The following is a 25,258-nucleotide window of genomic DNA, read 5'->3' on the forward strand; positions in this document are numbered from 1 at the left end:
AGGTTCAACACTCTCACCCACGATGTCCAGAGTAACATCGATGATGTCGTCGACGGGACTTTTTCTTATGATGCAAAGGGTAGTTACGAACGAGAAGACGGTATTGGTGATTCTAAACGCCAGCATCTCTACAAATAAAGATCTATCGCAAAAATACGTACGTGAATGAGATGTCAGTCAGCGTCAGTAATGCACTGCGACTGAGTGATGGTGACTACTAAAGACAGTATGAGGGATCAGTAACCGTAACGGCTTTTGGAATATCTCAGGCCGGCCAGTGTGGCCGTGCGGTTGTAGGCGCTTCAGTCTGGAACCGCGTGACCGCTCGGGGGCAGGTTCGAATCCTGCCTTGGCATGGATGTGTGTGATGTCCTTAGGTTAGTTAGGTTTAAGTAGTTCTAAGTTCTAGGGGACTGATGACCACAGATGTTAAGTCCCATAGTGCTCAGAGCCATTTGAACCATTTGAATATCTCAGATAAAGTGTAATGGATGGTAAACACTCGACAAGGTGCACGAAAATGCATGCTGTAACTTCCCATCACAGCACTGTAAAGGTGTCCTTACTACAGAAATGGGTAATTTTAAAAGTACCTTCACAGAAATGACCTGGAATGATGTATACAGTGCTCACGTTGAGTATGAAAATTACAACACAATTTCTAATAAACTCCTCACTTTATTTGACAGCTGGCTGCTACCAAAAGTAGCCAAGATTAAACCAAAGTCAGTAAAAGAGACCCGGATTACTCACAGATTAAAGTTATCGTGCAGGACAAATGGGAGCAATATGTTAGAAGCAGCTCTGATATGGATGCTGTAGCTCAGTACTAAATGTACGGCAAAATGTTTAAGGTACTAATACAGACATCAAAGTAAGTCCATAGGATAGTCCTTTCACGTAAAAAAAGCAAAGACAAAACGGGGTGTAGTGAAGCAGTCCCATAAAAGCAGGTAAGAGTAGCATATAATTTTAAGAGTGAGTGACACATCGCTAATAGCTGTGTGTAGTACAAGGTATTGTGAAACTATATAACAACCGTTTCACAAAATTGCTTAAAAGCTGCAGTTCTCATATTCAGTAGAAGCCGTCATAAAAACTCTACGTCCAGCCAGTACAAATAACTTCGGTAATATGACTAGAACAACAACACATAAGAAAAAGTGAGGTCCATCATAAGATCTTTATAACCGAAAAATTCAAGTGGTTATGGTAAAATATTAAAAAAATTAAATAATGAATGTTTTTTCTCAGTTTCGTAACATGTTAATGTATGTATGTAGCAAATCGTTTATCGCTGAAACATTTGCCGATTTACTGAAATATTCTGTGAATAGAAAATGAGATACGGGTAATGAAATACGATAAAACATCCGTCAAGTTTACTTTTATCAGATTTCTCGAAAGTTTTAGGAAAGGTAGTATGCAAGTAGCTTCTTAACCATCTGGCCGTAAGTAATATCTGCTCAAAGTTAAAACTCAAATCTCTAAACGGTTGTAGTACACAGAAGGCTATTTAAACATACAGCGACAGTGTACTTCGCTCGTTAGACAATACATTACAGGCTGTTGCTACCTTCTGTGATCTGTCAAAGGCATCTGACTGTGTAAATCACAATATCCGTCTAAGAAAATTAGAAGGTGATAGTGTAGCAGGGAACGGTGGTAACCGGTTCTAATTGTATTTCATTGACAGGAAACAAAGAATGGCAATAGCAAAGAGTAATACACTCATAAGCTAAGACAATGTGACGACTGCCCAACGAAACTTTGGATGCCGCGTAGTACCGTTGTGCGCATATGACGCTGTAAAATACGTATGTAAGCCGAGCAGACACGGGCGAGGAATCACCCTGGCGAAGTATGGGCTCCATATGGGTAAATCCACTGAGATAAGCGACTCTGACAAAGGTATCTCGATAACGGCGAAGCTGGTGGAATGTTCACGTGCTACTGTCGTGAGCATCTACAGAAAGAGGTAGAAGGACAGTGAAATAACCGCTAAGCGCTAAATGGTTGGACGTCCATGACTCTTTACAGAACGTGGGGTTCGGAGGCTTGTCTGCTCTGCCGAAAAAGCAGAATTCTGGGGGACGCACAAGTATTTCGGAGCACAACGTTCCTCATACGAGGTGGATTCAAGTTCTAAGGCCTCCAATATTTTTTCTCCGGACTGGAAAGAGATACAACATGCGCATTGTTTTAAAATGAGGCCACGTTCATTGTCAATACGTCCCAGAGATGGCAGCACAGTACGGCAGATGGAATTCTACCGCCAGCGGCGAGAATGAGAACTGTTTTAAATACTTAAAATGGCGACGTTTTCCTTACTTGAACAGCGTGCAATCATTCGTTTTCGGAATTTGCGTGGTGTGAAACCAATTGAAATTCATCAACAGTTGAAGGAGACATGTGGTGATGGAGGTATGGATGTGTCGAAATTGCGTTCGTGGGTGCGACAGTTTAATGAAGGCAGAACATCGTGTGACAACAAAGCGAAACAACCTCGGGCTCGCACAAGCCGGTCCGACGACGTGATGGAGAAAGTGGAGAGAATTGTTTTGGGGGATCACCGAATGACTGTTGAACAGATCGCCTCCAGAGTTGGCATTTCTGTGGGTTCTGTGCACACAATCCTGCATGACGAACTGAAAATGCGAAAAGTGTCATCCAAGTGGGTGCCACGAATGCTGACGGACGACCACATAGCTGCCCGTGTGGCATGTTGCCAAGCAATGTTGACGCGCAATGACGGCATGAATGGGACTTTCTTTTCGTCGGTTGTGACAATGGATGAGACGAGGATGCCATTTTTCAATCCAGAAACAAAGCGCCAGTCAGCTCAATGGAAGCACACAGATTCACTGCCACCAAAAAAATTTCGGGTAACCGCCAGTGCTGAAAAAATGATGGTGTCCATGTTCTGGGACAGCGAGGGCGTAATCCTTACCCATTGCGTTCCAAAGGGCACTACGGTAACAGGTGCGTCCTACGAAAATGTTTTGAAGAACAAATTCCTTCCTGCACTGCAACAAAAACGTCCGGGAAGAGCTGCGCGTGTGCTGTTTCACCAAGACAACGCACACGCACATCGAGCTAACGTTACGCAACAGTTTCTTCGTGATAACAACTTTGAAGTGATTCCTCATGCTCCCTACTCACCTGACCTGGCTCCTAGTGACTTTTGGCTTTTTCCAACAATGAAAGACACTCTCCGTGGCCGCACATTCACCAGCCGTGCTGCTATTGCCTCAGCGATTTTCCAGTGGTCAAAACAGACTCCTAAAGAAGCCTTCGCCGCTGCCATGGAATCATGGCGTCAGCGTTGTGAAAAATGTGTACGTCTGTAGGGCGATTACGTCGAGAAGTAACGCCAGTTTCATCGATTTCGGGTCAGTAGCTAATTAGAAAAAAAGTCGGAGGCCTTAGAACTTGAATGCACCTCGTGTAAATTGTTGAACATGGAGCTCCTCAGCAAACCACCCCTACATGTTCACATGCTGACCCTTCGACATCGTCAATTACAATTACAATGTGCACGGTTCCATCGAGGTCCGATCATCCACCAATAGAAATGTGTCGGCTGTTCGGGTGAATCAGGCTTTTTTGATACACGAGGTCGATGGTCGTCTCCACAAACGCTGTCACCGAAGTGAATGGCGACTCGAAATGTGTAGCGCGCTACGGGTGGTGGTTGCGCTATTAAGCTATGGGAAACATTCTCCTGTACTTTCATGGGACCTGTAGTAGTAATATAAGACACGCTGACAGCCGCGAACCACCTGCAACCCTTCATGCTTAATGTCTTCCCCAACGGCAACGTCCTCATTCAGCAGTATAACTGTCCGTGACTCAGAGCCAGAACCGTAGTCCAGCGGTTTGAGGAGCGTTATGGTGAACTCACGTTGATGTCTCGGCGACCAAATTCCAGTGATGTAAATCCTATGGAACGCATCTGGGTCGGTATCACCGCACACGCAAATCAGCAGCCCGTTAACTGCACGAATTATATGACCTGTGCGTAGACATCTAATGACACATATCTCCACAAACCTATCAACAAACTGTTGCATCCGTGATCCGCCTAATTGGTGATTTCATGGGCTGTGCGGCTGGTCCCGGTGGAGGTTCGAGTCCTCCCTCGGGCATGGGTGTGTGTTTTTGTCCTTAGGATAATTTAGGTTAAGTAGTGTGTAAGCTTAGGGACTGATGGCCTTAGCAGTTAAGTTCCATAAGATTTCATACACAAATTTAATCGGTGATTTATCTCGTTCCAAAGACGGATAAACAATCTATTAAGCAGGTGGTCAAAATGTTTCAGTCATCATTCAGCTAGTAACCTAGTACCTGTTATGTATCACAAGGGTACACATTAGGATCTTTAGTTCATTTTGTGGGTGTTAATGACACTTAATCAGTAAAATTTTCAGGTGGCAATTTGGTTTTGTTTGCAGATGAGGCAAACAGTGCAATATGGCAAATGAAGTAAAATTTTTGAACTATCAGTAAATGAATCTTTTATGAACATCAGTAAATGGTTGCTGATTAATTCTTTTTAACTCATCTTTGAAAATACGCATTATATGCCGTTCAAAACTAGTGAGAGGTTCTCTCGCAGCGTATGTCAAAAATATGACGACACTCAGATAGAAGAGGTTGACAGTGTTAAATTTTTGGTATTACAACCTGATAATAAACGCAGTTGGGGGGAGCATATCACAGAACTGCTGAAACTCCCAAAAACATCTTTATTTGCAGTGTGGATGTTGTTAGACACATGTGATTAAAAAAATAGAAAGCTAACACACATCGCTTACTTCTTTTTCACAGTGTTACACACGATCATTTTTTAAGGTAACATCACGCCGAGGGAAACTTTCAAGTCCAGAAACGTGTAATACGAATTATTTTTTGGAAATCAAAAAAGTCCTGCAGAGATCTATTCAGAGGACCGGAGGTATAGCTGATTCTTCCTAATCTATTCATTCTTCGATGAAATTTGTCATTAAAAACATATCTCTTTTCCAAACCAGCTGCTCAGTTCATGGAATCAATACTAGAAATAAGACTAACCCGAAATAAAGATTTAAAGTTACTTACTTTGGTTCAAAAAGATGTCCATCATTCAGGAACATGCGTTTTCGATTATTTACTGTCAACCATACAACGCGTAAGTGCCAAAAAATTTCAGTTTAATATGAGCCTAAAGGATTTATCACTGGGCAAGTTCTATTCCATTGAATAATCTCAACTAACACGAATGTTACACAATATCTGACTTCTGCACATCATTGTCAGTGCAGTAATGTGATAAAAGGAAATAAATGTTTAAACTGACTTTCTGTTTGATGATGCGGTGGTGTTTGTTGCACATCTGCGTACTTCGCTAATTGCCTCTTATATTAAAATATATCTGAGGTTCTTGAATTGTTACACGTCGATGAGGACTGTTATATCTAGAGTCTGTGAGAGGGGTATTAGTACATTTCGCTAATATCCAGGTGATGTACCAATACCTCACCTTTGTACACCCAATAATGTATTTTTTATCCTCTACTGTGGCTATTTTTATCTTTAACAAGTTTGTTAGCATGGCCATCCTCCACAGTACGCGTAGAAATACTTGTTTTGTAAATAAAACCGGCCTTTTCCTTCTGCCACTCAATTTATTTATCAAAGACGCGTTTCGGCTTTTTCTTGTTCTAGGACATCATCAGTAGGATGATTTGCTGATCTGCGTTTCCTCACATCTGGTCTGTAGGTCGCACTACCACTTTATTACCGAAATATAAGCACGACTATTTCGTCGGAAACGTAATGGAGTTGCAATATTTACGTTGTGAAAAGCAGTGCCCGACGAAATAGTTATATCGAGTGGCAAAAGAAAAATAGTACACCACAAAAAAGAAGGAGAAACATGGTGAACATTGTGAAGACGTATCTTCTGGTAAACTTTCCGGGATGTAAGGTCGTAGTCCATGAAACTCTTCAGCTCCTAACGTTTCGTCCAGAGCTGCGCTGGACAAGGCCTTCATACTATGATTGTGAAGACGGTCAGAACGTAATGTTGTGCTTCTATGTCAGTAATAAAGTGGTAGTGCGACCTCCAGATCAGATGAAAGGAAACGTAGATCAGCAATTCATCCCACTGATGGTGCCTTAGAACAAGAAAAATCCGAAACGTGTCTCGGATAAATAAATTGAGCGGCAGTAGGAAGAGGTGGTTTTATTTACAAAACAAGTATTTTTATCATTATTCCTGTCAGTCGTAGTAGTAACGCTAGCATTATTGCTCTTAGTTCTTTCTCAGTGCTATTATGCCAAGTGGCATTTTATGAAATGAAATTTTGTTTTAAATGATTTTTAATTCTAATACTGTCAGTTCACAATATGTGTTAGATTAAAATTATAGTTTTTCTTCCCGCAAAAATGATGTAAAAAGTATTGTACGTGTAAAACAATGGTTTTGTGTAAGAGAGGACTTCAGTGCCCTAATCTTAAGTTAAATAAAAAGAGGAGGGCTGAAAAATGTGACATTCAGGCTGTAAAACCAAGCAGACTCATGCATCAATGGGAATAAGTGTGGTTGGAGGTAAGGAACAACAATTTGCGGTCCGTACAACCAACTATCCACCGGTTTAATTTCATCTGCCAGTAAAAGAAACACCGCCCGTGTTTATTACTCGTCCATCTCATTGCAGTACATTAGCTCATTACGTAGCTTTTTGCTCCGGAGGAGTGAATCACCTTTTTATAGTGCCTGCGACGTACGTACTTCCGAAAATCAACTTATAATATAAACATGTTACATTCTGACGAGGTGACTAACTGCGGACGTGTCCACTATTTTAAGCGACCAAGGGATGATTGTGGTAGTACTTACGGTATTATGGTGGAGCTGTTTGGGTTTTGCAGGAAGAGTTTCGAATTCTATTTTAGCCCAGATCATCTACCACATTTTTCTACAGCCCTACTTTAAATATTTCATTGTTTCATTCCTTTGCGTAAAGAAACTTTTAGAAATTGTTAATGAACCGCACCACCTTCGCACGGGTAGTCATAAGTATCTACGGTCAAATGACTGATCGCTAATAATTTGTACATACAACCTTTCCTTTCAACCAGTCTGTCTATTAGTGAAAACAGTATCTAAATTCCTAGAGTGGTTCCTGAGATCCGCCTTCACATACAGACAGAAAAAAGGCGACCTAGGAATTTAGTTGAGCAATAGGTGTAGACATGTAATTAGATTTGTAGTGTAAGCATATATGTGAGTACTGTATGTGTGTGTGTGTGTGTGTGTGTGTGTGTGTGTGTGTGTGTGTGTGTGCGTGTGTGTTCCTTGTTATAATCTTGCTCGTGTGCTTGTAATAATGTATGGATATTAAGGACTTAACTCTAGTGTGCCCTGACAATTTTGTCATCTCCATCGTTATTCATATTGCTGTGTAAAACTATTCGACGGTTTCCATCTCACGACTCCCGTAAAGGTGATAAGAACATGATAAATAACGTTAGATCGTGAAGAGAGAGAAGCGGACGGTAATTTTTTCCTTCACAGCATTCGTGAAAGGGACACAAGCGTGACAGACAAGTTCTCGAACTATATTCCACCAGTCACTACACACTAATGGGTTGTGTAAATGAAACAGAGCATGTACATCGTTCTCGGAATTTCGGAGACATTCTGAGGTTTACATCAATGAAGCGAGTCGGAGAGTATATTTCACTTGAGAATGTTGTAAGCTTGTGTAAAACGGTGGAGGGAAGTTGCTCAACGCAAAGAAAATTTTCCTATTTCGTATTAATGAAACTAGGGAAGTTTCTCACAAGCGGATAACATTCTCCATCTTTTGAAGTTAACTCTGTAACATACTTCGAGCTGAGTAGGTTCTGGTGAGATTAAGTTCTACGGAACTTATTTTACTAAGAATGGCAGAATTTATGTTGCTCATAAGGCAAAGAAAGATATACGTAGCCCAATGAAATACGGAAGAAAGAAACTGTAGACGTTTTTACAGGTTTAACAATAAAATATCTGACTGGCGAACATCCTTCCGAAAAATCATGAAAGAAGAGGGGACTATCTTACAAAGGAATCGTAAATGAAAGCATCTTAGTGCTAGCTCGCAGATCCAGGCTTTCAGATTGATACAGAAGAAGTCTTAGTTATACAGCACACAACTGTGTCACTGACATTTTCAGATGTTCTTTGTTGCGTTTCCTCACACAATAAATTTAAATATTTTGCCACGTTAGAACTAAGTAGGCGTATCATAAAAATAAATGACTGGTTTACTACAACGCTAGTTATCCGTTTCTCGTAACGAAACCACACGGGTGAAGGATTAAGTACTTGACGTGCGAATGGATCATTACGTGTCATATATGACTGCAAGCTTTCTCGGCGTATTTCAGCTATGAAATCTTGTCTGATTATCAGCCGAGTGGCGCCGTCATCTTCTTGCAACATTTCGGTTGATTCTGTATCCATCATCTTCAGGCGTCACACTTATCCAAAATTGTCTCGTGTTAGAAAGACTCTAAAAGAGTTTCGGTTTGGAGTATTGTAGATGAAAATATGACGAATCCTCAAGATTTTGCTGAGCAAACATTAATAACAAAAATTTTCCCGGCATCTCGAAAATACTTTAACGTCACCAGAAAATGCATTTTCGTAAACTGTCCGTAATCGTCTTAATGATTTGTTGCCGCACATAAAACTGAAATCGAAACGTAGCGCAACTCCTTCAGAACACATTGATGTGAATTCGACACCTCTGTATTCAGTACTTTTCCTGCCTCAGCGAGTTGAGTGAAATGTAGAATTACGCGTGTGTACTGTGCTGGCCGCGGCACATGACACACATCGAGAAACTTCTAGGGTGTGAAAGAATAATTAAATCAAAACCTTAAGCTGACGACAGGCGTTGATATACATCAACGGGGGCCGGCCACGGTGGTCTCGCGGTTCTAGGCGCTCAGTCCGGAACCGCGAGACTGCTGCGGTCGCAGGTTCGAATCCTGCCTCGGGCATGGATGTGTGTGATGTCCTTAGGTTAGTTAGGTTTAAGTAGTTATAAGTTCTAGGGGACTGATGACCACAGATGTTAAGTCCCATAGTGCTCAGAGCCATACATCAACGGGGATAGTTGAAACTGTGTGCCCCGATTAGGACTTGAACTTGCGATCTCTTGCTTACATAACAGACGCTCTATCCATCTGAGCCACCAATTGCACAGAGAATAGTGCGACTACAGGGACTTATCCCTTGCACGCTACCCGGGAGACTCACATTCCAAACTTAATGTCCAGACACTACATCCGTAGTGCCCATGCCCATTACACTCATTACTTGCGGCAGACAATTTTACCGACTCCCGTAAGAGTACGGTATCCGTTTTTTCGGAGACGTCCGAAAGAACGGGTACCATCTTCATTCACACAAGTGGCCATTAAAATTGCTACACCACGAAGATGACGTGCCACAGATGCGAAATTTAACCGACAGGAAGAAGATGCTGTGATATGCAAATGATAAGCTTTTCAGAACATTCACACAAGACTGGCGCCGTTGGCGACACCTACAACGTGCTGACATGAGAAAATTTTTCAACCTCTTTCTCATACACAAACAGCAGTGGACCGGCGTTGCCTGGTAAAACTTTGTTGTGATGCCTCGTGTAAGGAGGAGAAATGCGTACCATCACGTTTCCGACTTCGATAAAGGTCGGTTTGTAGCCTATGGCGATTGCGGTTTATCGTATCGCGACATTACTGCTCCCGTTGGTCGAGATCCAGTGACTGTTAGCAGAATATGGAATCGGTGGTTTTTGGTAGAGTAATATGGAACGCCGTGCTGGATCCCAACGGTCTCGTATCACTAGCAGTCGAGATGACAGGCGTCTCATCCGCAGGGCTCTAACGGATCGTGCAGCCACGTCTCGATCCCTGAGTCAACAGATGGGGACGTTTACAAGACAACAACTATTTGCACGAATAGTTCAACGACGTTTGCAGCAGCATGGACTATCAGCTCGGAGACCATGGCTGCGGTTACCCTTGACGCTGCATCACAGACAGGAGCGCCTCCGATGGTGTACTCAACGACGAACCTGGGTGCACGAATGGCGAAACCTTACATTTCAACAGGATAATGCACGACCACATGTTGCAGGTCCTGTACGAGCCTTTATGGAAACAGATAATGTTCGACTGATACGCTGGCCAGCACATTCTCCAGACCTCTCACTAATTGAAAACGTGTGGTCAATGATGGCCGAGCAACTGACTCGTCACAATACGCCAGTCACTACTCTTGATGAACTGTGGTATCGTGTTGAAGCTGCATGGGCAGCTGTACCTGTACACGCCATCCAAGCTCTGTTTGACTCAGTGCCCAGGCGTATCAAGGCCGTTATTATGGCCAAAGGTTGTTGTTCTGGGTACTGATTTCTCAGGATCTATGTACCCAAATTGCGTGAAAATGTAATCACACGTAAGTAATAGTCTAAAATTCTGCGTGGTTTCTGTTTGTTCTAAGTCGTGTCTACCTACCACTTTTGCGCAACGACGCTCTGAGCGTGTTTTTTAGGTAACTGACTACTTTGAATCTGGGACCTGTTGCTGGTAAGGAGACGCCAGACCACACATGACATGTAGAGTTCAGAAGAGTTCAGTGAGACTAGCGGTGATATAACCAAATACTTAATGATTTCAGCGTCAGCTCCACTGCACTCCCTGTAAAAGAATCTTATTACTAACTAAATTTAGTGGAAGGTGTTCAAGGCTTTCCTATTTTTAGTTATCTGGTAAAATAACGTCGAAAAAGCAGTTAAGTTTACCATTGGAAATTTTATTCTACTCACAAAACATTGTTTATAAATTGCACTATTGATAGAAGGAAATGTTTTAATACAGGATGATAAAAACCAACTGCGTTCAACAAAAATGTGAACGAATATTCCCTGAATGGGTTTCCAAGTTCTACAATGGATCGAAGGATGACCTATGCCATATCACATCTATAATCTACACTCCTGGAAATGGAAAAAAGAACACATTGACACCGGTGTGTCAGACCCACCATACTTGCTCCGGACACTGCGAGAGGGCTGTACAAGCAATGATCACACGCACGGCACAGCGGACACACCAGGAACCGCGGTGTTGGCCGTCGAATGGCGCTAGCTGCGCAGCATTTGTGCACCGCCGCCGTCAGTGTCAGCCAGTTTGCCGTGGCATACGGAGCTCCATCGCAGTCTTTAACACCGGTAGCATGCCGCGACAGCGTCGACGTGAACCGTATGTGCAGTTGACGGACTTTGAGCGAGGGCGTATAGTGGGCATGCGGGAGGCCGGGTGGACGTACCGCCGAATTGCTCAACACGTGGGGCGTGAGGTCTCCACAATACATCGATGTTGTCGCCAGTGGTCGGCGGAAGGTGCACGTGCCCGTCGACCTGGGACCGGACCGCAGCGACGCACGGATGCACGCCAAGACCGTAGGATCCTACGCAGTGCCGTAGGGGACCGCACCGCCACTTCCCAGCAAATTAGGGACACTGTTGCTCCTGGGGTATCAGCGAGGACCATTCGCAACCGTCTCCATGAAGCTGGGCTACGGTCCCGCACACCGTTAGGCCGTCTTCCACTCACGCCCCAACATCGTGCAGCCCGCCTCCAGTGGTGTCGTGACAGGCGTGAATGGAGGGACGAATGGAGACGTGTCGTCTTCAGCGATGAGAGTCGCTTCTGCCTTGGTGCCAATGATGGTCGTATGCGTGTTTGGCGCCGTGCAGGTGAGCACCACAATCAGGACTGCATACGACCGAGGCACACAGGGCCAACACCCGGCATCATGGTGTGGGGAGCGATCTCCTACACTGGCCGTACACCACTGGTGAACGTCGAGGGGACACTGAATAGTGCACGGTACATCCAAACCGTCATCGAACCCATCGTTCTACCATTCCTAGACCGGCAAGGGAACTTGCTGTTCCAACAGGACAATGCACGTCCGCATGTATCCCGTGCCACCCAACGTGCTCTAGAAGGTGTAAGTCAACTACCCTGGCCAGCAAGATCTCCGGATCTGTCCCCCATTGAGCATGTTTGGGACTGGATGAAGCGTCGTCTCACGCGGTCTGCACGTCCAGCACGAACGCTGGTCCAACTGAGGCGCCAGGTGGAAATGGCATGGCAAGCCGTTCCACAGGACTACATCCAGCATCTCTACGATCGTCTCCATGGGAGAATAGCAGCCTGCATTGCTGCGAAAGGTGGATATACACTGTACTAGTGCCGACATTGTGCATGCTCTGTTGCCTGTGTCTATGTGCCTGTGGTTCTGTCAGTGTGATCATGTGATGTATCTGACCCCAGGAATGTGTCAATAAAGTTTCCCCTTCCTGGGACAATGAATTCACGGTGTTCTTATTTCAATTTCCAGGAGTGTAGGTTTAAATTAAGTTTCACAAAAGAGAAAACTATCAAAATGGTCTATAGTGACCCTCAATTATCGTTAATTACTTATCTAACTTGTCGAAAATTACAGTGGCTTATGTGGCTTCTCAATAATTATATAACAGAATAATCATCGCGTTTCAGATTTTAACTTACATAGCAAATGTGAATACCATGAGCTTCAATTGACGATCGACACTAGTATTACGTAAAAAGGGGATGTAACAGATGAGACTTCTGCAGTTCTGAGTGAAGCCTTATGCGCTCAAAAATGCGGCATCGCATGCATTCATTACCTTGTCGGTGTTCGTGAGGGGGCGGTGGCCGGCGAAGCTTCACGCATCTCGCTATCTTGGAAGCAACTCCCTTCTAACTTGTCCTTACTAGAATTTACCGAATTTGGTTTAAAAAAAACTATCTGGCTGTGTTTTCATCTGACCAATCAGGGTCTCAATGTTAACCTTGAGCTGCGCCTACAAAAATTCTGTCTATCCAATGAGAAACGATATACTTTTCGTGGTGGGGCAATGTTTTTAAAGTCTGCAACGTAACAGAGACGCGAAAAAGTCTCACGCTAAAACTTGCGGCTGGTGTGGCCCTTTTGTGTTATCGTAAGATCTATAGTGTTCTTCTGGAGGGCTCTAGCTTTTAACATGGGCTGGGGGATGGTCCTAGCGGTTATCTGGCGACGTGGGTGTCCGTCCCTTATCGTAGGGCCTTGCAGCTTAACACGGTTCTGCTCTCGGCTCCTGTTCTCGTTTCTCCCCTCGGAACTGCGTCTGTCTCACGGTGGGAAGGTATGACACGCATTTAGGCATTCTTGTGATAGTCTGTGGTATTCCATTTGCTCACTCGTTACTTGTATTACTTTGGTTAATTTAATGTCAAGATTTATTCGGAGCTGTGTGACATACTACTGGATTTGCTTATCATGTCAGGGTTTTCATGGAAGGTGTTGGATTTGCCTGACACCTTACAATAGTATAATATATTTGTCCAATGAATACCCGTTTATCATCTGCATTTGGTCTTGGTGTAGGAATTTTAATGTCCAGTAGTGTACTTCTCGAGAAGGAGGGCAGGTAGTTGGGAACAAATCCCTCGTCAGAGATTATGCTTCCAATTTGTTATTCATATTAAATTGAGAACTTTCTCAGAAAAAGTTCTCTTGCTCTGAGTATCTCGTCCGGCGAATATGCAATTCCCTCTACGTGGAAGAAGAGGTGCTGTTACAGCATGAAATCTGCAATAAAACTGCGCTACGGCAATAAGAAATTAACAGCTCTACGCGAGAGCCGGTGCCGGCCGTAACAGACAGGTGCCTGTATTGCTGTACTCACGCCTCCAGTAGGCGTACGAGTCCTGGTCGTCCGACTCGTCGCTGACGCCTCCGCGCAGGCAGTGCAGGCCGAAGTCGGTGATCTTGAGCACGAAGCGGCTGTCCACGACACAGTTGGACGACTTGAGGTTGCCGTGCGAGCGGATGTCGCTCGCGTGCAGGTAGCTCATGCCCTGAAACCAAAGGTGAGCAGCTACAGTGAGCAACGGAACAAATCGCTTCGACACGACAGCTGCGTAAGGCATAGATATATTGTGTTTGAACATTATGAATAACCTTGAAGAGCCGGTCGTGGTGGCCGAGCGGTTCTAGGCGCTTCAGTCCGGAACCGCGCGACTGCTACGGTCGCAGGTTCGAATCCTGCCTCAGGCATGGATGTGTGTGATGTCCTTAGCTTAGGGACTGATGACCTCGGATGTTATGTCCCATAGTGCTCAGATCCAAAAACCTCTAAGAAACCAATCTACTGACACAGTCAACACGGATTTAGAAAAATTCGTTCTTCTGAAACACAACTAACTCTTTATTCGCACGAAGTGTTGAGTGATGTCGACAAGCGATTTCAAATTGATTCCGTATTTCTAGACTTCCGGAAGGCTTTTGGCAATATACCACACAAGTGGCTTGTAATGAAATTGCGTGCCTATGTAATATCGTCTCAGTTATGTGACAGGATGTGTGATTTCCTCTCAGAGAGATCACGGTACTTAGTAACTGACGGAAAGTCATCGAGTACAACAGTAGTGTTTTCTGGCGTTCCCCAAGGTAGTGTTGTAGGCCCTTTGCTGTTCCTTATCTGTATAAAGTATTTGGGAGACAATCTGAGGAACCATCTTGAGTTGTTTGCACATGACCCTGTTGTTTATCGACTAATAAAGTCATCAGAATATCAAAACGAATTGGAAAACGATTTAGAAAATATATATGTATGGTGCGAAAACTGGCAGTTGACCCTACATAACGAAAAGTATGAGGTCATTCACATGAGTGTTAAAAGGAATCCGTTAAACTTCGGTTACACGATAAATCAGTCAACTCTAAAGGGCGTATATTCAACTAAATACCTAGGAATTACAATTAAGAACAACTTAAACTGTAAGGAACACATAGAGAATGTTTTATTGGCAGGACACTTACGAAGTGTAACAGATCTGCTAAGGAGACTGCCTACACTACGCTCGTCCGTTCACTTTTAGTATACTGATGCTCGTGCTGGGATCCTTACCAGATAGAATTGACGGAGTACATCGAAAAAGTTCAAAGAAGGGCAGTACGTTTTGTATTATCGCCAAATAGGTGAGAGAGCGTCAATGAAATGATACAGGATGTGGGATGTACAACAGTAAATCGAAGGCGTTTTTCGTTGCGGGAGGAATCTTCTCTCGAAATTCCAATCACTACTAACTTTCTCTTCCGAACGCGAAAATATTTTGTTCACGCCTACCTACATAGGGAAAAACGATCACCATGATGAAATAAGGGAAATAAGAGCTCGTACGGAAAGATATAGGTATTCGTTCTTCCCGGTCGCTATACGAGACTGGAAAAATTGAGTATTGTGAAGGTGGTTCGATGAACCCTATGCCAGACATTTAAATGTGATTTGCAGAGTATCCATGTAGATGTAAATGTAGATCAGTTTTGTGACTGAGTCTGTGGAATTTCGTTCTAGTGGCATGCAACACGGTCAGTATCTGCACTTCAAAGAGAAATAATAATATTAACTTTATATTTATGCCGTACAGTGCCGACAATGAGAGTTATACAGAGTGTTTCTAAAATGAGGGTAAGAAAATGCATGACAAATGCGACTAAGAATAGCGCTATGTGGGTTCCGTACAAATTAATTATGTGTATAGATGATGATACTTGTATTAGAATCCTGTGGCTCAATGGCCGTGTGCCACTCTTTCTATGGACGCCACTTCGGCGACTTGCGTGTGTCCCTAGCCAACCCAGTTATCCGACTGGCGAAAGTGAACCTAATGTTCGAGGTGGAATCTGAGCCACGTATTGCTCCTGGCGACTTCTTGTACCGTTATCGTTGAGAGGTGAAGTCTAGGTTAAAATAAATACCGAAACCCTGTGATCCGGCCGACATTCGATCCCGAGACATCTCGTGTCCATGCATGTACTTCACTGCTAAACCACATGGCCCCACGTACACTATGTGATCAAAAGTATTCGGGATCCTGGGTTAAAATGACTTACAAGCTTGTGGCGCCCTCGATCGGTAATGCTTCAATGCAATATGGTGTTGGTACACCCTCAGCTTTGGTGACAGCTTCAGCTCTCACAGGCATTCGTTCAATCAATTGCTGGAAGGTTTCTTGGGGAATGGCAACCAATTATTCATCGACTGCTGCACTGAGGAGAGAGATCGATGTCAGTCGGTGAGGTCTAGCACGAGGTCGGCGTTCCAAAACATCCAAACGTGTTTTATAGGATTCAGGTCAGGACTCTGTGCAGGCCAGATCATTACAGGGGTGTTATTGTCGTGTAACCACTATGCCACAGGCCGTGCATTATGAACAGGTGCTCGATCGTGCTGAAAGATGCAATCGTCATCCCCGAATTGCTCTTCAACAGTGGGAAGAAAGAAAGTGCTTAAAACGTCAGTGTATACCTCTGCTGTGATAGTGCCGCGCAAAACAACAAGGGGTACGATCTCACTCCATGAAAAACACGAGCACACCATAACACCACCGCCTCCTTATTTTACTGTTGGCACTACATACGCTGGCAGATGACGTTCACCGGGAATTCGCCATACCCACACCCTGCCATCGGATCGCCACATTGTCTACTGTGATTCGTCAGTCCACACAACGTTTTTACACGGTTCAATCGTCCAATATTTACGATCCTTACACCAAGCGAGGCGTAGCTTGGCATTTATGTGTGGCTTATGAACAGCCTCTCGACCATGAAATCTTGGCTTTCTGATCTCCCGCCTAACTGTCATAGTACTTGCAGTGGATCCTAATGCAGTTTGAAATTACTATGTGATGGTCTGGATAGATATCTAGCTATTACACATTACGACCCTCTTCAACTGTCGGCGGTCTCTGTCAGTCAACAGACGAGCTTGGCCTGTACGCTTTTGTGCTGTACGTGTCCCTTCACGTTTCCACTTCATTATCACATCGGAAACAGTGGTTCTAGGGATGTTTAGGAGTGTGGAAAACTCGAGTACATACTTATGACGGAAGTGACACCCAATAACCTGACCACGTTCGAATTCCGTGAGTTCCGCGGAGCGCTCTATTCTGCTCTTTCACTATTTCTAATAACTACTGAGGTCGCTGATACGGAGTACCTCACAGTAGGTGGCAGAAAAATGCACTTAATATGAAGAACATGTTTTTGGAGGTGTCCGAATAATTTTGATCACACAGCGTACGCGTAGATGTACATATATAGGTCAGTTTGTATGTGTCAAAATGCATGAAAGATGTGGCCATATCTCTTGATTGCATTAACTTAGAATTTTTTTTTTTTACACCGCGAAGAGACGATGGACCTTAGTATTTGACATAAATTTCAGTTTGATCTCCGTACCCGTTCCCGTGAAGAAAGGCTCACGAGGAGGTACTGAATAGAAATGGGGAGAAGGGGTTTTTGTGGCACAACTTGAATAGAAGAAGGGATCGGTTGGTAAGACATGTTCTGAGGCATCAAGGGATCACCAATTTAGTATTGGAGGGCAGCGTGGAGGGAGATCAAGAGATGAATACACTAATCATATTCAGAAGGATGTAGGTTGCAGTAATTAGTTGGAGAAGAAGTAGCTTGCGCAGTATAGTGTAGCGTGGAGGGCAGCATCAAACCAGTCTCTGGACTGAACACCACAACAACAATCATTACAGACTGCTTATCTCAATAGATAGGTTCAGGAAAGACAAACCTACGTTCTACAATTTGTTGACTCAGAGAAAGCTTTTGAGAATATTCACTGGAATACTCTCTTCCAGATTCTGAAGGCGGCGGGGGTAAAATACAGAGAGCGAAAGGCTGTTTACAATTTGTATAGAAATCAGATGGCAGTTATAAGAGCCGGCCTCTGTGGCCGAGGGTTTCTAGGCGCTCAAGTCCGGAACCGAGTTGCTGCTACCGTCGCAGGTTCGAATCCTGCCTCGGTCATACATATGTGTGATGTCCTTACGTTAGTTAGGTTTAAGTAGTTCTAAGTCTAGGGGACTGATGACCTCAGATGTTAAGTCGCATAGTGCTTGGAGCCATTTGAACCATTTTTGAGCAGTTGTAAGACTCGAGGGGATCGAAAGGGAACCAGTGATTGATAAGAGAGTGAAATAGCGTTGTAGCCTATATACGATGTTGTTCAATCTGTATATTGAGCAAGCAGTAAGGAAACATAACAAAGATTTGGAGTAGAAATTAAAACCCGTGGAGATGAGAGAAAATCTTTGAGGTTTGCCGAAGACACTGTAATTATGGCTGAGACAGCAAAGGATCTGGAAGAGCAGGTGGACGGAATGGACAGTGTCTTGAAAGGAGGATATAAGATGAAAATCAACCAAAGAAAAACTAGGATAACGGAATGTACTAGATTTAAATCAGGCGACGCTGAAGGAATTAGATTAAGAAACCAGACACTTAAAGTAGTAGATGAGTTTTGCTATTTGGGAAGTAAAATAACTGATGATGGTCAAAGCAGCGGAGATGCAAAATGCACGCTGGTTATGGTTAGGAAGGCGTTTCTGAAAAAGAGAAGTTTAATAACATCGAGTATAGGTTTAAGTATCAGGAAGTCCTCTCTGAAAGTATTTGTGCAGAGTGTAGCCATATGTGGAAGTGAAACATTGACGATAAATAGTTTTGACAAGAAGAGAACAGAAGCTTTCTAAACGTGATGCTACAGAGGAATGCTGAAGATTGGATGGTTAAAATGGCTCTGAGCACTATGGGACTCAACTGCTGTGGTCATCAGTCCCCTAGAACTTAGAACTACTTAAACCTAACTAACCTAAGGACATCACACACCCATGCCCGAGGCAGGATTCGAACCTGCGACCATAGCAGCAGCGCGGCTCCGGACTGGGGTGGCTAGAACCGCATGGCCACCGCGGCCGGCGAAGATTAGATGGGTAGATCACGTAACTAATGAGGGGGTACTGAACAGAATTGGGAAGAAGAGGAATCTGTGGCACAACTTGACTAGAAGAAGGGATCGGTTGGTGATGATGATGATGATTTTTGGTTTGTGTGGCGCTCAACTGCGTGGTTATCAGCGCCCGTACAATTACCCAATCTTTGCTCAGTCCAATTTCGCCACTGTCCTGGATGATGATGAAATGATGAGGACAACACAAACACCCAGTCATCTCGAGGCAGGGGAAAATCCCTGACCCCGCCGGGAACCGAACCCGGGACCCCATGCTCGGGAAGCGAGAACGCTACCGCGAGACCACGAGCGGCGGACAGGATCGGTTGGTAGGACACGTTCTCAGGCATCAAGGGATCACCAATTTAGTACTGTAGGGAAGCGTGAGGGGTAAAATTCGTCGAGGGAAACTAAGAGATGAATATAGTAAGCAGATTCAGAAAGATATAGGTTGCAGTAATTACTCGAAGATTGCTTGCCCAGGATAGAGTAGCATCGACGTCTGCATCAAAGCAATCTGTAAAGAACCAGTCTCTAGAGAACAACAATTACAGATCACCAATATTCGCTTTTTTCTTTATTTGTACTGTTAAGCCTTGGTTCTTGTCGAATTTCATTACTCTAGGTCAATGAGAAGTGCGCATTAGATTGAGATGAGTGAGTTTGCCAGGATCGAATATGTGGCATAAATGGTCGTATCTTTGGTCTTCATTGACTTAGAAGCTTAAATGTTCCACACTATAAAGGGGAAGATGACCTCAGAACGTGACCTAAATTTCAGCTTGATCCATGTACCCTTTCCTAAATAAATAGATGTGGGTCTTAACAGTCGGACAGACAGACGGACAGACGGACAACGAAGTGATTTTACAAGGTTAATGTTTCTACTGACTGAGGTACGAAACCCCAAAATTGAGAGGGCTGACAGAGTGGATCGTAATAAGCAACTTTCACATAGCAAGCCATGTCCACACTCCTCAGCATTCGGCGATGGGCGTCTCTGAACTGAGTCGCGTGCAGCTGGGAAGTTAGGCATACAACCCTCCATCCGAGTGGGCATGGTAGCAGGTCCTCAGGATAACGTTCTCAATTTCTTAGTGACGTAAAGGTAAAGAATAGGTGGGGTTGACATTTCATGATCTATATATTCAAGCAGTCACAAGAACTGCTCGAAATTACACCCACCAGCTTGAAAGTACCGCCTTGCAGCGAGGCCTGAGTGACTGTCACACAATTTCAGATACTTCTGGAAAAGTGAGGATTGCATCACAAGTGGCCATAATTCATGCTATTAGGTCTCCCCATCCGTACAGATAGATGTCTCGCAAACAACAGATTTCATGTGACTCCAGATGAAAAACGTCAAGGGTGCCAAATTGGGGAAACGTGCTGGCCATGCCACCGGTCCACCCAATCCTATCCAGTTCTCACCAAAGGTCTCATCCAAGTGATTTTGCACCGGACGAGCGAAGTACCCAGATGCATCATGTTGTTGGTATGACACGTCCTGTTTAACACTGAGTAGGACATTCTGTCAGTGTTTCGCTTAAGAAGATTAAATATCTGCATTCAAGTGTCAGGGGGGCATGTTTCAAACAATCAGATTATCGCCTACCGAACCAGCCCAAAACTTTGCCAGCGAAGCACCCTCAATAGCCATGAACAGAGGTGGCATGCAGATTTCGCTGAGCCCGCACGTGATGATTTTGGCTGTTGAACGCTGCTTCCCTTGTAAATGATGCCTCATCCGTTAAAAACACAAAGCCTAGGAATTCTGGATGAGTGGCACACTTCTGAAAATACCTCTGGCAGAAGTCATTGTGAAGCGGAAAATATTGTGGGTTACGGGCGTGAACGTCGAAGGCGGTAAGGGTACAAATCGTCTTCGTTACACACACACCAGACAGTGGAATAGCTTACACCCACATCTCAAGCAACACTCAGTTGTGGGCGTGTTTTGCAGCAGTGCTAACATCTCCTCCTCAAAGTCTGAGGTATGCACTGTGCGCTGATGACCACATCAGACGGGCCTTGCGTCCGTGTCACAAGGGTTTCGATGTAAGTCTTAAATGCACACGCACCATTACGACGCCAAGTCAGAAAACAATTAACACTCTTAGTGACGCGTGGATGGCGATGAACGTACGTGGATCTGGCACTTGACGATTGGAAACTACTGAACGTACAACTGTTGAGCAGCGAGACCATTTCAGTCCAATGCCCTTTCCGCCTACGAAAAGCGTTCCATTTCGTGTGCGCTCCGCACAATACCAAACATGAGAGTGTCCCCGTTTGTTGACACACTGACGCAGGGCGAACCAGACTCTGCAGTATGCACAGTTGCCGCCCTCTGTGCGACATGGTATCAAACAGGCCTCTGCATTCACAAACGCAACACGTTTGAATTCCGGCACATTCCGGAAAATGGCTCTGAGCACTATGGGACTTAACACACATTCCGGAAAAAAGCCGTGGTGTTGTCCTACCCGGAATACGTGCTACTATTTTGACTCTGATTGCGAGTTGGATGCCTAGCGCCGAACGCTAAGGGATGCCGATGTGGTTTTATAAGTGAAAGTAACTTGTTGTGGCCCTTTAATTTTCAACATTCATTTTAGAAAGACCCTGTACGAGGAGCGATTATGTCACGTATCGCGACACCGGTGCGGGTATATAAGCACCGACGTGTAGGGAAGGGAACAGTGTGGCGACGTACGTGCAGTAAATGCGGAAACGTGAACTATGGCAACGTAATTGCCAAATGCTCCAAATGGGGTCAACGTGCCGTTATTCTTTTCTTGGCTGCCGGAAGACCAGCACCGGAGACATCCATCGGAGAATGAAGAATGTGTATGGTGCAGCATTCCTGCCAAAAACTACCGTTGTAGAATGACGTGCCAAGTTCCGTGCTGGTGTCGGTTCGACACCAGGCGCTGGTCGACCTGGGAGGCCAGCTTCATCCATTGCGGACGCAAGAACATCCGTCCTGTATTCCTGATCTCTCGCCACGCGATTTTCAAGCCTTCGGTCCCTTAGAGAAGGCACTGAAGTGTCGACGACTCCTGTCGTACGGGGATGTACACCAGGCAGTTACGGACCTCTTCACGCACCAGGACACGGTGTTCTACGAAACGAGTAACTTCAACCCATTGCTTGACTGCCTCAGTGCTCATGACGCTTTTTCTGATTTTAGCATACTGAGTCTGGACTTCAGAGCTTTCGAATGAAAACTTTTTGATCTCCCCTAATATAATAACTACACTCATGCTCATAAATTATGGATAACTGCAGAACGTGGTGTCACACAACGTGGCTCTACACAAAACTGCTGCTAATACGAGGGCAGTTCAATAAGTAATGCAACACATTTTTTTCTGAAACAGGGGTTGTTTTATTCAGCATTGAAATACACCAGGTTATTCCCCAATCTTTTAGCTACACAACACTATATTTCAACGTAATCTCCATTCAATGCTACGGCCTTACGCCACCTTGAAATGAGGGCCTGTATGCCTGCACGGTACCATTCCACTGGTCGATGTCGGAGCCAACGTCGTACTGCATCAATAACTTCTTCATCATCCGCGTAGTGCCTCCCACGGATTGCGCCCTTCATTGGGCCAAACATATGGAAATCCGACGGTGCGAGATCGGGGCTGTAGGGTGCATGAGGAAGAACAGCCCACTGAAGTTTTGTGAGCTCCTCTCGGGTGTGAAGACTTGTGTGAGGTCTTGCGTTGTCATGAAGATGGAGAAGTTCGTTCAGATTTTTGTGCCTACGAACACGCTGAAGTCGTTTCTTCAATTTCTGAAGAGTAGCACAATACACTTCAGAGTTGATCGTTTGACCATGGGGAAGGAAATCGAACAGAATAACCCCTTCAGCGTCCCAGAAGACTGTAACCATGATTTTACCGGCTGAGGGTATGGCTTTAAACTTTTTCTTGGTAGGGGAGTGGGTGTGGCGCCACTCCATTGATTGCCGTTTTGTTTCAGGTTCGAAGTGATGAACCCATGTTTCATCGCCTGTAACAATCTTTGACAAGAAATTGTCACCCTCAGCCACATGACGAGCAAGCAATTCCGCACAGATGGTTCTCCTTTGCTCTTTATGGTGTTCGGTTAGACAACGAGGGACCCAGCGGGAACAAACCTTTGAATATCCCAACTGGTGAACAATTGTGACAGCACTACCAACAGAGATGTCAAGTTGAGCACTGAGTTGTTTGATGGTGATCCGTCGATCGTCTCGAACGAGTGTGTTCGCACGCTCCGCCATTGCAGGAGTCACAGCTGTGCACGGCCAGCCCGCACGCGGGAGATCAGACAGTCTTGCTTGACCTTGCGGCGATGATGACACACGCTTTGCCCAACGACTCACCGTGCTTTTGTCCACTGCCAGATCACCGTAGACATTCTGCAAGCGCCTATGAATATCTGAGATGCCTTGGTTTTCCGCCAAAAGAAACTCGATCACTGCCCGTTGTTTGCAACGCACATCCGTTACAGACGCCATTTTAACAGCTCCGTACAGCGCTGCCACCTGTCGGAAGTCAATGAAACTATACGAGACAAAGCGGGAATGTTTGAAAATATTCCACAAGAAATTTCCGGTTTTTTGAACCAAAATTGGCAGAGAAAAAAAATGTGTTGCATTACTTATTGAACTGCCCTCGTAGTATAGGCACATAGGGAACACACACGACACAGATCTGTAAGTCCACGTTAATGGTGATAAGTTGAGAAAAGCGTCATGAAACACATGTGCTACAAAACGCTACTGTTTCCTGCGTATGTATACCGACATCAATGTGAGATAAGATCACCGTGCACACGTACACAGGCCGCACAACGGGCTAGCATACTCTAGATCAGGTGGTCGAGCAGCTGCTGGAGTATAGCCTCCCATTATTGCCTTTCGGAGCTCCTGAAGTGTCATAGGTGTTTGAAGACGTGCAGCGATACGTTGACCGAGAGCATCCCAGCTGTGCACAATGGGGTTTAGGTCTGGAGAACAGGCAGGCCACTCCATTCACCTGATATCTTCTGTTTCAAAGTACTCCTCCACGATGGCAGCTCGGTGGGGCCTTGTGTTATCATCCATCAGGAGGAAGGTGGGACCCACTGCACCCCTTAAAAGGCGAACATACTGGTGCAAAATGACATCCCGATACACCTGACGTGTTACAGTTCCTCTGTCAAAGACATGCAGGGGTGCACGTGCATAATCGCACCCCACACCATCAAATCACAACCTCCACACAGGTCCCTTTCAAGGACATTAAGGGGTTGGTATCTGGTTCCTGCTTCACCCCAGATGAAAACCCGGCAAGAATCACTGTTCAGACTACGAGGTGCGACAATAAAGTAATGAGACTGATTTTCTTTGCAAGATGTGGCAACCCTGCAGGTTTCCGTAGGCACAATACCTTTGACCTTGGTCTACTAGCTGCTTCTAGTCCAAGCAGCACATCGATGCAACTGCTCGGCCGTTAGTTGTGTTGTAATAAGTTAACACGTGTTTGTGTCTCTCGTCACAGAAATGGAACCGCATAATATTGAGCAATGGTATGCCTTTTATTTGAGCGTTAGATTGGGTGAAAACGCGACGACAACTTACGTTAAGCTTCAGAAGGCTTTTGGAGAGGAAGTTATGTCAAGAGCTCAAGTTTTTCGCTGGCATAAAATGTTTAGTGAAGGCAGAACGAATGTTGAAGATGAAGACCACAGTGGACGACCATCAACCTCACGGACAGAAGTCAACTCGGCCAGGGTGAGTGAACTCATACGATCTGATCGAAGATTATCCGTGAGAATGATTGCAGAAAAACTGAACAGCAATCGAGAAACGGTTCGTCTAATAATAACTGAAGATCTTGGTATGAGAAAGATTTGTGCAAAAGTGGTCCCCAAAAATCTCACACCACAACAGCGAGAAACATGGAAGAATGTGGCAGCCGATCTGTTAGAGCAAACGGAAATCAGTCCAGAATTCTTGAACCGTGTTATCACTGGTGACGAAAGTTGGTTTTCTCAAATTCAAATGGTTCATATAGCTCTGAGCACTATGGAACTTAACATCTGAGGTCATAAATCCCCTAGAACTTAGAACTACTTAAACCTAACTAACCGAAGGACATCACACACATCCATGTCCGAGGCAGGATTCGAACCTGCGACCGTAGCGGTCGCGCGGTTCCAGACTGAAGCGCCTAGAACCTCTCGGCCACAAAGTCTGGCTTGGTTTTTTTCAGTACGATCCAGAGACAAAACGCCAAAGTTCGCAATGGTGCTCAAAGGGATCACTCAGACCAAAAAAAAGCTCGTAT

General features: G+C 44.7%; 1 protein-coding gene across 1 annotated transcript in view; it reads right to left on the reverse strand.

Annotated features, from left to right (window-relative positions):
* LOC126188367 (atrial natriuretic peptide receptor 1-like) overlaps positions 1–25,258 on the reverse strand; it is a 362,237-nt gene that overhangs the window by 177,403 nt on the left and 159,576 nt on the right. The window contains exon 11 of the mRNA XM_049929966.1: positions 13,806–13,977. Coding sequence (XP_049785923.1) covers positions 13,806–13,977 — 172 coding nt within the window. The remainder of the gene's footprint in view (positions 1–13,805; positions 13,978–25,258) is intronic.

Source organism: Schistocerca cancellata, chromosome 5 (genome assembly GCF_023864275.1).
Source record: "Schistocerca cancellata isolate TAMUIC-IGC-003103 chromosome 5, iqSchCanc2.1, whole genome shotgun sequence".
Classification (NCBI taxonomy): Eukaryota; Metazoa; Arthropoda; class Insecta; order Orthoptera; family Acrididae; genus Schistocerca; species Schistocerca cancellata.